Source organism: Oncorhynchus keta, chromosome 29 (genome assembly GCF_023373465.1).
Source record: "Oncorhynchus keta strain PuntledgeMale-10-30-2019 chromosome 29, Oket_V2, whole genome shotgun sequence".
Classification (NCBI taxonomy): domain Eukaryota; kingdom Metazoa; phylum Chordata; class Actinopteri; order Salmoniformes; family Salmonidae; genus Oncorhynchus; species Oncorhynchus keta.
Window position 1 is genome coordinate 38,293,454 of NC_068449.1, and position 17,012 is coordinate 38,310,465.

The 17,012-nt window shown below is 44.3% G+C and overlaps 1 protein-coding gene across 4 annotated transcripts in view; it reads left to right on the forward strand.

The window, feature by feature from the left end:
- foxn3 (forkhead box N3) overlaps nucleotides 1–17,012 on the forward strand; it is a 110,767-nt gene that overhangs the window by 78,446 nt on the left and 15,309 nt on the right. For all 4 annotated transcript variants that reach the window (XM_052486550.1, XM_052486551.1, XM_052486552.1 and 1 more), the window contains exon 4: nucleotides 2,719–2,786. In XM_052486550.1, coding sequence (XP_052342510.1) covers nucleotides 2,719–2,786 — 68 coding nt within the window. The remainder of the gene's footprint in view (nucleotides 1–2,718; nucleotides 2,787–17,012) is intronic.

Consider the following 17,012-nt stretch of genomic DNA (forward strand, 5'->3'; position numbering starts at 1 on the left):
CTCACTTTTTCCTCCCCGTGGCCATCTGCGGGTACTACATACCTCGCTGGGCTCATAATCTGAGGTAGCAACTGTGTCAGATCTACAAATCAACAAGGTAGACCCATCCATTTGGTTGCAACTCTGTGAACCAGTTCAGCATACACTCAATGCGATGCCTACTAAAGAACAGATTTCGAAGCATATCAAATTACCCAGCAGCCATTTAGAAACAACAAAATTGATCCAATAATCGTTTCGTTTTTCATTCTAATTTTTCTGGCGGTTTAATGGCAAAATCTTGAAAAAGAGAACACAGACACTTGTTTTGTTTTGGGTTTTACACCTTTTTCTGGAAATAATTTGGTTAACCATGAACAGAATTTTTTTTTAAAAATTAATCGCTAGGCGTCAGCCATCTCTTCACCGTGTGTCACCGCAACGTGTACTCGGCCAAACAGTGAGATCGCACATCATGTAGCCGTTACCTGAGGTAAACCTTCAAGGTTTACGTGGGATAATCTCATTGCTAACAATTGCGAAGCTGGCATTTTGATGGAGAACAGTAGGCTGGGAATAGAAAGTTTGTGCTCAGTAGAACTAATTGGAGCTGGCAGGGTGAGAAATGCCCTAAAATAAGGCCTGTTTTTTCGCGATTACTTCAAAACCATGCCAAACAGCTGGGACATACGGTAAAATTATGAAACTGAGCTCCATGGCGGTTGCAATTAACTCGTTTTTATCAGAACATTTTAGTGACTGGCCCAGCTATTGCTGGACAAATCTATGCTAGCTTTCGTGCCCATAGTCAAACTTCAGAAACACTGCTCATTGAAGGACAATAATCTTTAGCTAGATGTAAAATGGGGTGACTAAGACTTCCTCACCAATAAAACATCAACATTATTGACATTTATTGTTCTAGCTTAGATTAATTCAGACATTTTTAAAGCAGAAATGGGGTTCAGCAGACGATGTCTCCTAGGTAATATTTTCAAATGTTGTGGCAGCACATTGTAGCCGGACTACTTCTGATCTATCCCATGATCCTTTGCGAGGTACGAGACAGATCAGTGCAGGTGGAATCAACGCACTAGCTGATGTAAGACAATGGGTAGAAGAACCCTTTTGAGTTCCACCAAAAATGGTTCTCCTATGGGGACAGCCAAAGAACCCCTTTTTCTAAGAGTGTAGTGGTGTTTAGTGGTCCTTCTGTAGCACAGTTGGTAGAGCATGGCGCTTGTAACGCCAGGGTAGTGGGTTCGATTCCCGGGACCACCCATACGTAGAATGTATGCACACATGACTGTAAGTCGCTTTGGATAAAAGCGTCTGCTAAATGGCATATATTATTAGTAGCTGGATGTCTCCAAACAAACACATGAATACCAATACAGGAAATAGGAAGTTGACGATGTTGTTTCGTTGCCAGGCAACTGATATGCAAATGAGGCTGTTAGTCAGTCAGAATGCTTCTGTGTGTGTTTGCCTGTGTGTTTGTATGCGTGTGGCTCAGTGAGTGAGTGAGTGAGTGTGTGTGTGTGTGTGTGTGTGTGTGTGTGTGTGTGTGTGTGTGTGTGTGTGTGTGTGTGTGTGTGTGTGTGTGTGTGCACATCTCAGCATTCAGTGTCTCAGCATTCCGACACAGCTATAATCGAAAGTATCCGTTCTCTGTATGAAGAGTGGAGATGTGATGGCCCTCTCCTCTCCACAGCTAAATTATCCCAAACTGTCAGGTCAGACCTAGCCATCTGTCATCGGCGTAGTGCCCTGCTTATCAGGAGATGGAGATGGAGAAACGGGTCGTTCTGTGCTTGATTAAGGTGCCTGTTGAACACGTTTTTTCTCTTCTCCTTTGCTCTCCATCGTTTAAACGAGATGAGTCTCTCTTTCTGAGGCAACTCATCAAGTGTGCGACTTAAGCTGGTGGCACACACACACACACACACACAAACCATTTTGGGGCTATAATGCGCTGTGCCTTCCTGCTCCACTGTTTGTTCTACAGCTCAATTAGTTAATATGGAGTAAGCAGATTAGCATGGAGCATAGCAGTAGACGGCCTGGCTGTGGCTCTGCTATCTGCTGTGTTACAGGGTGTGTGTCTGTGTGTGCGCACGCGTCTGTGTGTGTGTGTGTCTCCCTATCTATGTGAGAGGATGGAGGACTCAGATGGAGCTCAGTGGAAGATCAGACTACCATCTGATTAGATCTGGGATTGCTCTGTCTGGCCTGAGAAAGAGGTAGAGGGAGGGAGAGCCAAAGAGAGACAACGGAGAGAGAGGATTAAGAGAGAAAGGGGAGAGAGTGACAGACAAGACAAAGAGAGAAAAGTGATAAAGGGAGTAGGAGAGAGAGAGAGAGTTGTGTCCCGTCCTTATCCCCTCGACTGCAGAGATAAAAGGTATTAGGAGTCTGTTAACCCTTTGAACTCTTATCATACACACACATCGACCCCACAAACACAACCTCTCAGAGCAAAGTGGTGTGTGTTAGCGTGCGTACGTGTGCGTGTTTCGATGACTGCTCATGTGGTTACAACTGAAAGACCATGGTCTGTTTCTAGTGTGTAAGGCACTGGTTGAAACCACCCTGCTGTGTTTTGCATAGAGTTTGAAGAAGGGCTGCTCCAGTGGAACATTCTACAGGGCTGTCATTTGAGCGAATTCAGTCCGAGGCTCTTCCTTACTCATGCTCTCCCTTCTTTCTCTTCTTTCTCTCTCTCTCTTTTTTCTGCAGCATGTCCAGTCCTCCTATATGGCCAGGGAGTCCCTTCTTCCGAAAAAATGGAGGGGTCCTCCTGCAAGGTACCGTCACATAGACTTTAATATCATGCCTTCTCTTCCCACTCCCTCTCTCTCTCCCGTATCTCCTCCTCGCCCCCACGGTGCACGGTAGGATGGACTGAAACCCCCATCCTTCACTTTCTGATACATTTCAAAGCTGCTGAAGTGAAGTTGGTTCATTTGCATATGCTCTTTAGATATCATTAACCCAGTCTAACGCTCTCTCTCTCTCTCTCTCTCTCTCTCTCTCTCTCTCTCTCTCTCTCTCTCTCCCTCTCTCTCTCTCTCTCTCTCTCTCTCTCTCTCTCTCTCTCTCTCTCTCCCTCTCTCCCTCTCTCTCTCTCTCTCCCTCTCTCCCTCTCTCCCTCTCTCTCTCCCTCTCTCTCTGTGTCGATCACCCTCCCTCCATGCAGGCACCTGGCTAGATCACCATAGCCTTAACTCACACTGTATAGATCCGGCATTGGTTCTGCTCTTATAAAAAGGAGCGTCTCTAAGTCTCGAGGTGGCTGTCTTTTTGTGTCTGCTCCCCTCCTCTTTCTCTCACTCAGACGTTATTTTTTTGGCGGGGGGGTATATAGAGATTCTGGCAGCATCTCTTCAGCTGCTTCTTCCCATCTCTTGTTTTTCCTGCTGTACTGTAATCCGATGGAATGTCTTCTTCTCCTTTCTTTCTCCTTCTCCCCCTGCGGCGCTGGGCATTGAGAAGGGGTTTGGTGTATAAGTCGCCATTGTTCCTTTGTCTCTTGACCAGTTGATCAGTATTCCAAGCTCCTGCTAATGTGATACTGCACATGGTAATGGTGATGCACAGAGAACAGAGGCTGTTGTGGCTATTGTGGAGCAACCGAAAAAGAGAGGGAGGGAGATCCCTTTTCCTGAGGACAATGCTGCAGTTTAGGAAACAGCGGAAGGAGGAAGAGGAGTTTTGAAAGGAGGCATACAGCTTCTAATGTATTGCTTTATCCCGAAGAGGATAAATATATCTATCTTTCCAGGAGTGTTTGAGGAAGCGAAGGAAAAAAAGTGTTACAAAGAATAGGCAAATGATTCTACTGAAGTGGTCCATTGTTGCATTGAGTCTGTGGCTATTGTACAGTGATATAGAATATCAGAAGAAAGGACACATCTGAAATTGGACCCTATTCCCTATAGGGCTCTGGCCAAAAGCAGTGCACTACATAGGGAACAGGGTGCCATTCTGGATGAACCTCGTTGTCTTTGTGTTGAACTTTATTGTCAGTTAACTGGACTCAATCCCCTAGTCGGTTAGGAAGACATGGAGATTCACCTTCTGAAAGTTGCCATGGTAATGGTTAGAGCTGGCCACCTAAAGTATTGTTGCCATGGCTGCGATACGTCGGTAGACATCTTCCCCAAGCTTTTGTGTCTGTGGTAGAGGGCGATGAGACTGTCAGGGTTTTTACTATGGGGAGTTTCATCTTCTAGATCAGACAATGAATTGAGGAGATGAGAACGTAAAGGTATATAGAAGATATAATTGCCTGTTTTGGGTCTTCCCTCTTTCCCCTTTTATTTTGGTCAATTGTATTCCTCTCTCTCAATTATTCTGCCCCTCATACTTCCTCTAATCCGTCTCCATCTACTTATCTCCCCCCCCTCTCTCTCTGCCCCCGCATCTCTCGGATTCTCTCGCATTTAAATGCGGAAGATACATTCAGTTGATACATTTCATTAAATAAGATTAGAAAAAGAAATAAACAACAAAATGTACATGGATGATGGTTACGCTATGTATCGCTTGTAAGTGATGTACAATGTATATACTTCAGGGAACTAAAGGTCATTGGGATGTCCCTCAGGTTATGGAAATCAGCTTTATGTCATTATCAAAAGCACAGAAGTTGGGAATTGATTGATCTTATTTGGGAGTATTTCTTACAGTAGAGGAAAAAGTGCATCTCTGTCTCTACCTCCCCTGTAGTGCAGTGACCACATAGCGTTCCTCTTTGGGAAGCCATGTCTTTTTGCATGGCCTTTTTCGATAGTCTACTGGTGGTCGCTGAGCCTGTGTTTGGTCAGGATCTGTCTCTGTTTTGTATCTCTGACAGAGTAGAGATATTCTGACAATTTGTATTCTCTTTTGAGGGCCAAACAGCAGTTTAGTTTATTCTTTGTTTTTGTTAAGGATGTTTTCATTTCTGTAACAATTGGATTGATTTCCTTGTGTGTTTTGGGAAATAGGGTTGTTTTAGTGTTTTTAATAGCTGACATAGGGGACTCTTCTCAGGGTTCCCCTGTTGGGATTCTGGTGCTTTGAATAGTAAGGATTTTGGGGCTTCATTTCAAATGGTGCCAAAATGTTGTGTCCTTTTCTTTATATTTACAATTAAAGGGAATCTTCAGAGTCCAGCTCTGCATACATTATTTGGTATTTAAAATATATATATGTTAAAGATAATTCTGCAGAATTCTGTATGTTGATTTTCCATTGAGTTTTTAGCCCAATGCTTATGATCGTAATTACAGATTGGACTCCAAACCTCGCTTCCATATAGTGAAATTGGTAAAATTACACTGTTGACTATTTTGTACCATATTTGGAGAGGAATATTTATTTTTGAGAATTTACTTTTTAAGGAGTAAAATGCTTTACGGGCTTTTTATTTGAGTGGATTCAATGCCAGACCAAAACCTACCAGAGCCACATATTTTTAGTCCTAGGTAGTTGTACCATTGGGCATGTTCAGCCATGGTATTTCCAAATTTGAACGAGTGTCTGCTGCTCTGATTCCTGGCATTTTTCTGTAAAATCACAACTTTGGATTTCCGAAACTTGTGTGTTTTGTCCTATATTTTTATTGTATTTTACATTTTTTGTCCCAGCCCCCGTCCCCGCAGGAGGCCTTTTGGTAGGCCATCATTGTAAATAATAATTTGTTCTTAACTGACTTGCCTAGTTAAATAAAGGTAAAAAAGGGAGAAATTATGCTTTATTCCCAAATAATGTTAAGTTGTTCCTGTAGTTTCTCTGTTGGTGACAGTAGGCCAAGGTCATCTGCGTAGAGCAGGAATCGGACTTCATCTTTGAGGGTGAGTCCATGGGCTGCAGATGTAGACGTTGAACAGAGTTGGACTTAAACTGCACCCTTGTCTCACCCCTCGCCCTTGTGCAAAAAAACGGTTATTTTATTGTTCAGTTTAATACTGCTTGTGTCGTTAGAGTAAATAGATTTAATGATGTCGTATACTCTACACCCTCTCTCTCTCTCAACCCCGCACCTCTCTGATTCAGAGGGGTTGGGGAAATTCTGAAGACACATTTTGGTTGAATGTATTCAGTTTTGCAGCTGACTAGGTAGGCCCTTTCTTCTCTCTCTCTCCCCCCTCATCTCAGTTAGAGATAGCAGGACTATTACAGACAGAGGTACCAAAAGTACCCTGCCCCTGCAAGTTACTGGATGTTCATAGAACACTCCTTAGATATGTGGAGACCTACTCTACTGTGTCACTCGTCTGTCTCCCAGCTGACAGACCGACACACCACAGATACTGGCAGTTAGAGGGAGGAGTGTTTAGTATCAACTCTGCTGCTGTGGAGCCTGGTATTACCTGGAGCGGGAGGGAGGGAGGGATGGAGGGATGGATGGATGGATGGATGGATGGATGGATGGAGGGGAAGGGGGAGGGGGGGTAGTGTGTGTGGGAGGAACATCTGTTGAGAGCAGCGACCGAAACACGATCTGAACTGCTAGGTAACACATACACTCACACAGATAAGTAGAAAGGTGTGCTTCCAGTGTGTGTGTGTGTGATTGTGTATGTATGTGTGTCTCTGAGTCCCTTGCGCAGGCCTTGAAAGAGTTGTTGAGAGGCTGGAGATTTCCTCTGGAGCAGCTGAAGGAGAGGCAGACAAACTAGAGCTATATTATTGAGCCACTAGTACCATGACACACAAACTCAGGTACCCCCCACACACACACACACACACACACACACACACACACACACTCCTCCCTCAGCTGTGTGATCCAGCTCCGTTCTGAAGCCTCTCACACCTGTCCCAGTCTCATGCACAGGTCACTATTGATTTATGGATTTAGGAGCTTCCCCTGACACCCTGCCAAAAGCCCTCCAAATACACCCTCTCTTTCTTCTCCTCCCTCCCTCTGTCTCTGTCTCTCTCTCTCTCCCCTCCTCTCCTCTCTCCTGCTCTTCTTGTTGAGTTGTGCCTCTTCAGTTCAAAGTTCTGTGGTGAGGCGTGTCTAGCTTAGGAATGGCTCAGAGAGCTGGAGTCTAGCGCTATACCCATCACTTTCAAACTGAAGAGAGGGGATAGAGGGATAGAGGGAGGACAGGAGAGGGGATAGAGGGAGGACAGGAGAGGGGATATAGGGAGGACAGGAGAGGGGATATAGGGAGGACAGGAGAGGGGATAGAGGGAGACAGCAGAGGGGATAGAGGGAGGACAGCAGAGGGGATAGAGGGAGGACAGCAGAGGGGATAGAGGGAGGACAGGAGAGGGGATAGAGGGAGGACAGGAGAGGGGATAGAGGGAGGACAGGAGAGGGGATAGAGGGGGGGAGGGAGGGAGGAGAGAGAATATAGAGCAGAGAGAAGGGATTGGGGTCCAGTAATCCAGACTAGTAATATGACAGCTGTGATACCTAATAGTACAGATTTTATAGTACTAACTAAAATTGTATAGTCCCATTAACTCATCATCATTGAACTGTATTGTTCCTTGTAGTACTCCTGGGTATGGTGTGTGTGTGTGTGTGTGTGTGTGTGTGTGTGTGTGTGTGTGTGTGTGTGTGTGTGTGTGTGTGTGTGTGTGTGTGTGTGTGTGTGTGTGTGTGTGTGTGTGTGTGTGTGTGTGTGTGTGTGTGTGCTTGCGCGCGTAACACAAGAAGGGTTTCCAGACCATTGATTGACATGTGACATCATTGTATGTGTGCGTGTGTGTGACGTCATAGCTGTGTGTCATGTGACCACATTACAATTTTTGTTCACGAGTGTCCAATTTCTATTGGTGCGCGTGTGTGTGTGTGTGAGACAGCGCCTCTAAGCCCCTGAACCTATATTCCATTTAGGTGGACTTCTGTATGTTTTTACATCTATTGAATGATGCAGGACCAGTTAGAGCAGAAGGCGACAGAGCAGGACGTGTGGCGCAGTGTGTGTCGGTGTGTCGCGTGCCTCTGCTGTCTCACAAGTTAGGAGTGAGTCAGAGGAAAAGTCTTTGAAGTATTCCGCCCACCACTCTGCTCTCAGCAACGAATACATACAATGGACACACACACACACACACGCACACATATTTCAGCTCTGAGCAATGGCAGAATAAGCCGGGGGATATTTAACTTGCTGATATGGGAGAGAAAAGAATGAAGAGGGAGCGAGGGAAGAGAGGAGTACCGGAGTACCGATGAATAGTTGGAGGAATGGCAGTGGACTGAAGACACAGAATATCACAGTGGAACCACTTTCCGCACTGCACCCTCTCCGATGGGGACACAGACGATGTGGCAAACTCATTTCCATACCACACCCCTCTCCATAGCTCCCTCTGCATGAACCTCACCGCTACCGTTATGGAGGAACGTAGACCGTTGTCGCCTGTTTCAAGACATTCTGGCAGAACCCGTTTTCTCATCAGAATTCAATGTTTTGTTGTTGTTGTTGTTTTCTTATTATGCAGACAGTTGGACAAGTGAGATCAAATCAAATCCAATTTTATTTGTCACATACACATGGTTAGCAGATCTTAGTGCGAGTGTAGCGAAATGCTTGTGCTTCTAGTTCCGACAATGCAGTAATAACCAACAAGTAATCTTGCTAACAATTCCAAAACTACTACCTCATAGACACAAGTGTAAGGGGATAAAGAATATGTACATAAAGATATATGAATGAGTGATGGTACAGAGCGGCATAGGCAAGATACAGTAGATGGTATTGAGTGCAGTCGAGTGATGAGAGAGTGTTTAAGGTGCTTGCTGGTGTAGTTCTAAATAGATGTCATATTTTATACGTAAAGCTATGTGTAATGTGTGTATTACCGACGTGTCACATGGGAATGCCGTCTGTCCCTAAACAGAGTAAACAGAGAGCGCGAGCATAAAGAGATATCTTTCTATTTTTGAAACCTTTATGATTGCAATTTTTACTGTTCATTTTCAATCGTTTTTTTTGTTGTTGCTGTTGTTGTTGTTTTTGGTTCCTTCTTTTCGGTGTATTTCACTTGCTTTGGCTTGCTTTTCCCATGCCAATAAAGCCCCTTTTCCCATGCCAATAAAGCCCCCTTTCCTATGCCAATAAAGCCCCCTTTCCCATGCCAATAAAGCCCCCTTTCCCATGCCAATAAAGCCCCCTTTCCCATGCCAATAAAGCCCCTTTTCGCATGCCAATAAAGCCCCTTTTCCCATGCCAATAAAGCCCCTTTTCCCATGCCAATAAAGCCCCTTTTCCCATGCCAATAAAGCCCCTTTTCCCATGCCAATAAAGCCCCCTTTCCCATGCCAATAAAGCCCCTCTTTCCCATGCCAATAAAGCCCCTTTTCCCCATGCCAATAAAGCCCCTTTTCCCATGCCAATAAAGCCCCTTTTCCCATGCCAATAAAGCCCCTTTTCCCATGCCAATAAAGCCCCTTTTCCCATGCCAATAAAGCCCCTTTTCCCATGCAAATAAAGCCCCCTTTCCCATGCCAATAAAGCCCCTTTTCCCATGCCAATAAAGCCCCTTTGACATTTGCCTCCTCTTCCGTTTCTCTCTCCATCGTCCTTCTTTTCCTCCTCTCCCCTTAACTTCTAAGAGTTAGTCACTCGTTCTTCTCTTCGTTCTTCTTCCACAATTAGATATTCAGGAGATGACGGAGGAGGGGGGGGGGGGTAGTGAAAGAGAGACAGAGAGAACAGAGTTTGTAGAAGTGTGTGTGTGTGTGTGTGTAACACTTTTTACTCATTATTCTCCCAGGCACCCAGTGTGTGCTCTGAAAGGGGGAACGCCTCCTCTCCTCCCTCCTTTTCCCCTCTCATATTCTCATCCTCCTCTCACTCACTCCTTTTATCTCTTCTTTGTTCCACGAGAGTTGCGTCAAAGATCATGGGACCCCCCCAATACCTTGTCTTGTTGTTCTGCTCCTTGCACTCCTCCTATCATAATCTCCTATCTCCTAGTGTGAATGGATTAGGTGGTATAGTGGGTCCAGTTTTAGCAGATCTGATTGTCTAGAAGTGGCCGTTGTCACGTTAGCTACACACACACGCACGCACGCACGCACGCACGCACGCACACACACACACACACACACACACACACACACACACACACACACACACACACACACACACACGCACACACACACACACCACTCTGTTATGTCAGAATACCCTGGGCGTAAAAGGAAGTGCGAGAGAGGCTGTGGTCACAGCGATCAGTTGGTTACATCATCTCTCCTGTCTCTCTCTCTGTGGGTGGTGCTATCAGGTAGCGTATTTCCTGCTTCAAAGCATCTCACTCCCTCTTCCTTTTCTCTCATCCTTTTCCCTTTTTTACCTTCGGAGTGTCACAGTGACTCAGAGGTGTGTGTGTGTGTGTCTCCACTAACAGCCTTGACCATGTCTCCTGGGTCTGTCTGTCTGTCTGGGGGATGAAAAGGTGTCCTCACGTCTAGGGGAAATGACACAGCACCGGCAACCCATGTGACAGATCCAGCTGATGGGAGGGAAAGGGGTTGACTGGTTGTCTGGTGTCCTCACACTTATACACCCAGTCAGCATGTCCACAATGAGTACAATTCCACCGCTGCCACCAATGAACCACTGAAAGGCTCTCTGATGCTGCAGGATCTTTATGTAAAGTGGGATGTCATCACACTCGTCTGATGTACTGGGCTTTCCTGTTTCAGACTATGAAATTCTATGCAGTCCTTGGTTCACCTCAAAGTGTGGGAAGGTCTACATTCTGGTTTTAGTTGACTTCAGTCCATGTTCTGCCCACAGCTGGCCTGGATTCTGTTATTGGTCACTCCCATTTAGAAGCCAGTCTGCTATTGGTCACTCCCACTTAGAACACGCTCTGCTATTGGTCACTCCCACTTAAAACACCAGTCTGCTATTGGTCACTCCCACTTAGATTACCAGTCTGCTATTGGTCACTCCCACTTAGAACACCAGTCTGCTATTGGTCACTCCCACTTAGAACAGCAGTCTGCTATTGGTCACTCCCACTTAGAACACCAGTCTGCTATTGGTCACTCCCACTTAGAATACCAGTCTGCTATTGGTCAATCCCACTTAGAACAGCAGTCTGCTATTGGTCACTCCCACTTAGAACAGCAGTCTGCTATTGGTCACTCCCACTTAGAACACCAGTCTGCTATTGGTCACTCCCACTTAGAACACCAGTCTGCTATTCTTCACTGCTACATGTGTTCTATATTCAGATCTATGGAGGAACATCTGCTATCTTTATTGATCGTTTTTCCTCTCTCTCTCTCTTTCTCTCGTTCATTATCGGGGTGATTTATTATGTGGGTGTAGCGTCTGCTTTTATGACTGAACAGATATGATCCGTAGCTGTTGTGTCTCTTTCTGTTTCTGTCATCAAGTGTGAATTGATGAGAGGGCTGAGTGTTGCATCATCTCGTTAAGTCTGTGATCTGAGTGAACAGATATGGGTTGTGCCTGGTAAATGTGAAGCTCATTTCCTGGGTGTCATAGTTAGGCCTGTCACATGCATGATCATATGAAGTTTTTTTTGGATGCTTTGACTTGTGATGATGATGATGCCTCTTTCCCTATCCCCCCTCATGCTCTCCCTCTCCTTCCCTCTCTCTTCCTCTTTCTTACCCAGTTACTTCTATAAATAGGTTTTGAAGTCAGGGGCTGTGCATTGTAACACTACACTGCCTTCCTTTACACAGAGGGAGAGAGCGGGAGAGGGAGAAAGGATGAGTGCGGGAGTGAGAGAGAGAGAGAGGGACGGAGATAAAAAGGGGTGGTGGAGGGTAAAGTGGAACGCATAGCAGCATTGAAAGATATATAGAGTAAGAATGACTTTGCTTATAGTCACCACTCGACTGGTTTCAATTATGGGCTGTAAACATTGATTATGTCTCCCCTCTATCCTTCTTTCTCTCTTTCTTCCCTACTCCCTCTCTGCATGTCTGTCTCCTCATTTTCTCCTCTCTCTCTCTCTTTCCCTCTCTCTCTCTGGTATTTCCTGTTCTTGGTCATGTGGTGTGTGTGATCCACCCGGGCTCTGAAGTGAAGTATGTGAAATGTGATCGGTTGCCTTGGCGACAGCAATGCCCCAGCCAGAGAGTGGCAGGAAGGAAGCAGCAACCCACAGGAAAAATCACTACAGTACATACTACAGTATACTACAATGCACAAAACACAACATTATGTACTATAGTATATACTACAGTTTTATTTGACTACAGTATTTATAGTATAGTTAACTGTATTCTACACTATACACTCAAGTCCAAGTCTGCAAAAACACTAGATACTGTAGTGAAATAAAACGTGTGTTTTTGCATACTTTACTGTAGTATTCACTGTAGTATTTTTTTGCTGCACATTTCTGTCATATTTGTTTTATTATTTTCCGTCAGGAAAGCTACTGGATAAATACTGAAATAACACATTTTCCATAACCTGTAAGTAGATTGGTCTGGGTTCTGAAGGGATAGTTCACAGCTTCTGCTCGTTTTCTATAACCTGTAGGGAACAACATATATGGTCTATACTTGGCATGTAGGTTTCTCACTTATGGGTGGCACAACTTTGGATTATGGGGGAGGGGAATGGGCAGGGTATATGTAAATTCAATGCTGTAGTATTTACTATAGTTAAAAAAGTGTTGTGTTTTTGCGGACTTTACTGTAGTGTTCACCACAGTATTTAAAACAAAAAAAGTTAATACTGTAGTATTTGCTATAATATTCCACAGTATGCTACATAAAGCCTTCTATAATAAGTACTATACATGATTGAGTGATACTACAGTGTGTATTATAGTATTCTACAGTATACTACAGTTTACTTTAGAATGCTATGTAAGTACTGTGGTATTCTACAGTAAACTGTCATATTTGTTCATATGGGAAGCCACACAGACATTCCTTTAGAGGAGGGAGAGAGAAAAAGATGGAGAGAGAGGGAGATAAAAGGGAAACAATGAAATCATTGAAGGATTCTGCCCTTTTTTAAGAACCCTTGAATAATTCAGCCACTCTACTTGAAGTAAAACTCCTTGTTTAGAACCTCTCCTCTTTCTAAAAAGGACTTTCTTATTTCTGACAGCTTGTTTCCCAGACCTCTGCTCCTCCATTTCTGTTACACAAGCCTGACAGCTCCCTGTGTGTCTGTTGCTTTGCACGACAGAGGTTGTGGACTCAGAACAGGCCATGGGCCCAAGTGGAAAGGAACATCACATTTCTGCTTTAAATGGATAGTGCAGCCTAAAATCTGAGTTGATCAGTTACCTCAAGATCCTGTCCATATTCTGTATACTGTCGACAGAGTCCTAAGAATTCATCTCGGGAGATTTGTACAGCAAGATGCCACATTTGAGTGAGTGAGTGAGTGAGTGAGAGAGAGAGAGAGAGAGAGAGAGACTCATGTGTGAAATATATGTTAACATTGCCAAAGCACGTGAAGTAGATAATAAACAAAAATGAACAGTAAACATTACCCTCAAATGTCATATTATGGCTATGTACAGTGTTGTAGCGATGTGCAAATAGTTAAATTACAAAAGGGAAAATAAATCAACATAAATATTGGTTGCATTTACAATGGTGTTTCACTTGTTGCCCTTTTCTCGTGGGTCAAGGTCACAAATCACGCTGCTGTGATGCACACTGTGGTATTTCACCCACTAGATATGGGAGTTTTATCAAAATTGTGTTTGTTTTCGGTTTGTGGATCTGTGTAATCTGAGGGAAATATGTGTCTCTAATATGGTCTTACAATTGGCAGGAGGTTAGGAAGTGCAACTAGTTTCCAACACATTTTGTGGGCAGTGTGCACATAGCCTGTCTTCTCTTGAGAGCCAGGTCTGCCTACGGCGTCCTTTCTCAATAGCAAGGCTGTGCTCACTGAGTCTGTACATTAGTCAAAGCTTTCCTTAAGTTTAGGTCAGTCACAGGGGTCAGGTATTCTGCCACTTTGTACTCTCTGTTTAGGGCCAAATAGCATTCTAGTTTGCTCATTTCTTTTGTTAATTCTTTCCAGTGTGTCAAGTAATTATCTTTTTGTTTTCTCATGATTTGGTTGGGTCTAATTGTGTTGCTGTCCAGCTTGCTTAGGGGACTCTTCTCCAGGTGCATCTCTCTGTAGGTGATGGCTTTGTTATGGAAGGTTTGGTAATCGCTTCATTTTAGGCGGTTGTAGAATTTAATGTCTCTTTTCTGGATTTGGATCATTAGCGGGTATCGGCCTAATTCTGCTCTGCATGCATTATTTGGTGTTTTACGTTGTACACAGGATATTTTTGCAGAATTCTGCATGCAGTCTCAAATTGGTGTTTGTCCCATTTTGCGAATTCTTGGTTAGTGAGCAGATCCCAGACCTCAACCATAAAGGGCAATGGGTTCTATAACTGATTCAAGTATTTTTTGCCAGATCCTAATTGGTATGTTGAATTTTATGTTCCTTTTGATGGCATAGAAGGCCTTACTTGCCTTGTCTCTCAGCTCGTTCGCAGCTTTGTGGAAGTTACCTGTGGCGCTGATGTTTAGGCCGAGGTATGTATAGTTTTTTGTGTGCTCTAGGGCAACGGTGAATAGATGGAATTTGTATTTGTGGTCCTGGCAACTGGACCTTTTTTTGTAACACCATTATTTTGGTCTTACTGAGATTTACTGTCAGGGCCCAGGTCTGACAGAATCTGTGCAGAAGATCTAGGTGCTGCTGTAGGCCCTCCTTGGTTGGGGACAGAAGAACCAGATTATCAGCAAACAGTAGACATTTGACTTCAGATTCTAGTAGGGTGAGGCTGGGTGCTGCAGACTGTTTTAGTGCCCTCGCCAATTCCTTGATATATATGTTGAAGAGGGTGGGGCTTAAGCTGCATCCCTGTCTCACCCCACGGCCCTGTGGAATAAATGTGTGTTTTTTGCCAAATTTAACCGCACACTTGTTGTTTGTTGTTGTTTGTGTACATGGATTTTATAATGTTGTAGGTTTTTCCCCTAACACCACTTTCCATCAATTTGCATAGCAGACCCTTATGCCAAATTTAGTAAAATTATTTTAGGAAATCAACAAAGCATGAAGACTTTGCCTTTGATTTGGATTGTTTGTTTATCAATTAGGGTGTGCAGGGCGAATACGTGGTCTGTCGTATGGTGATTTGGTAAAAAGCCAATTTGACATTTGCTCAGTACATTGTTTTCACTGAGGAAATGAACAAGTTTGTTGAGGATTTTCCCAAGGTTGCTGTTGACGCATATCACACGGTAGTTATTGGAGTCAAATTTGTCTCTACTTTTGTGGATTAGGGTGATCAGTCCTTGCTTCCAAATATAGGGGAAGATGCCAGAGCTAAGGTTGATTTTAAAGAGTTTAAGTATAGCCAATTGGAATTTGTTGTCTCTATGTTTTATCATTTGATCATGTATATGTTTCTGCTGTTTGTTCTTTGTTATAGGGCCAAAAAGATTGGATAAGATTGGAGAAGTGGTTTACCCATACATATGTCTCTCTCTCTCCCAATTCAAAGGGCTTTACTGGCATGGGAAACAGGTTTCTTCTGTCTGTCTGTGTCTCTGTCTGTGTCTCTATCTATCTATCTATCTCTCTGTGTGTGTGTGTGTGTGTGTGTGTGTGTGTGTGTGTGTGTGTGTGTGTGTGTGTGTGTGTGTGTGTGTGTGTGTGTGTGTGTGTGTGTGTGTGTGTGTGTGTGTGTGTGTGTGTGTGTGTGTGTGTGTGTGTGTGTGTGTGTGACAGTAGTAGTTCTGAGTGACTGTGTGTGTGTTTACTCTGTTGAATACGTGTGGTGTTCCTGAATGTAGCTCTTAGAAGGCTGCCTGTGTGGAGAGCTGTTGGTGTGCCTTTAATGTGAAGTGTTGCTAATTTTATTCTCTTGAACACAGCGCTAAAAGGCAGCTTCAGTCAGATGTCGCCTTGTTAGCTGGAAGCCGGGTTGTATCACTTAGTGAATAATAGAACGACTCAAACACAGTTTATCATCACTTGATGGGGGGGGGAGAGAAATTGGAGAGAGAGGAGAGGTGTCTGCACCTCAAGTCAGTCTGGATGGAGTATTTGGGATTCTTCTGTAATCAGGAGGGGGAAGGGAGGAGGGGAGAGGAGGGAGAAGAGAGCAGAGCAGAGGAGAGCCAGGTCATGTGTATCAACCACAACGTCCTCTACAACCTCTTCACTCTGACCTCAAACACCTTGATTCCTGACCACAATGTCTCTAAGCACACTGTGTTTGACCATATAATTTGTGAACACACACACACACACACACACACACACACACACACACACACACACACACACACACACACACACACACACACACACACACACACACACACACACACACACACACACACACACACATCCCTGCTCTGACCCAGGAGAAGCCATTCCATTAGTGATAAACACACTCTGTTACCTGGCAACAACATGGATGGCCTATTTTGAACGCTTCAATATCTACATGTCTGAATCTGTCTGCTGCTCCCACAAATATATTCTCCTTTTTCCTGGATGAGAGAGGGTGTGTGTGTGTGTGTGTGTGTGTGTGTGTGTGTGTGTGTGTGTGTGTGTGTGTGTGTGTGTGTGTGTGTGTGTGTGTGTGTGTGTGTGTGTGTGTGTGTGCGTGCGTGTGTGTGTGTGTGTGTGTGTGTGGACCTCTAAATGGCTACAATGGCTTTGGTATAGAAAGATTGCAGGTTCGAGTCCCACTTTGACTGTCCCCCAAATTCACCATGTGTTGGTTTGGAAAAAGAGCTTGAGCACTCCTCTTCAGAAGCCTTACCTAAAGTAAGGATCAGGGGAATTGGAGAAGGAATGATACATTTCGTCAAACCTCCAATAAATAAAAGACTATTCTGTTAATTTTGTATTTGTGATGTTCACTCGGTAACCATGAAAGAATCATCATGTTTCTCGTCCTAATCGGCCCGAGCATTGAAATGTGATATTAAAGCTGTTTGTTTGTGTGTGTGTGTGTGTGTGTGTGTGTGTGTGTGTGTGTGTGTGTGTGTGTGTGTGTGTGTGTGTGTGTGTGTGTGTGTGTGTGTGTGTGTGTGTGTG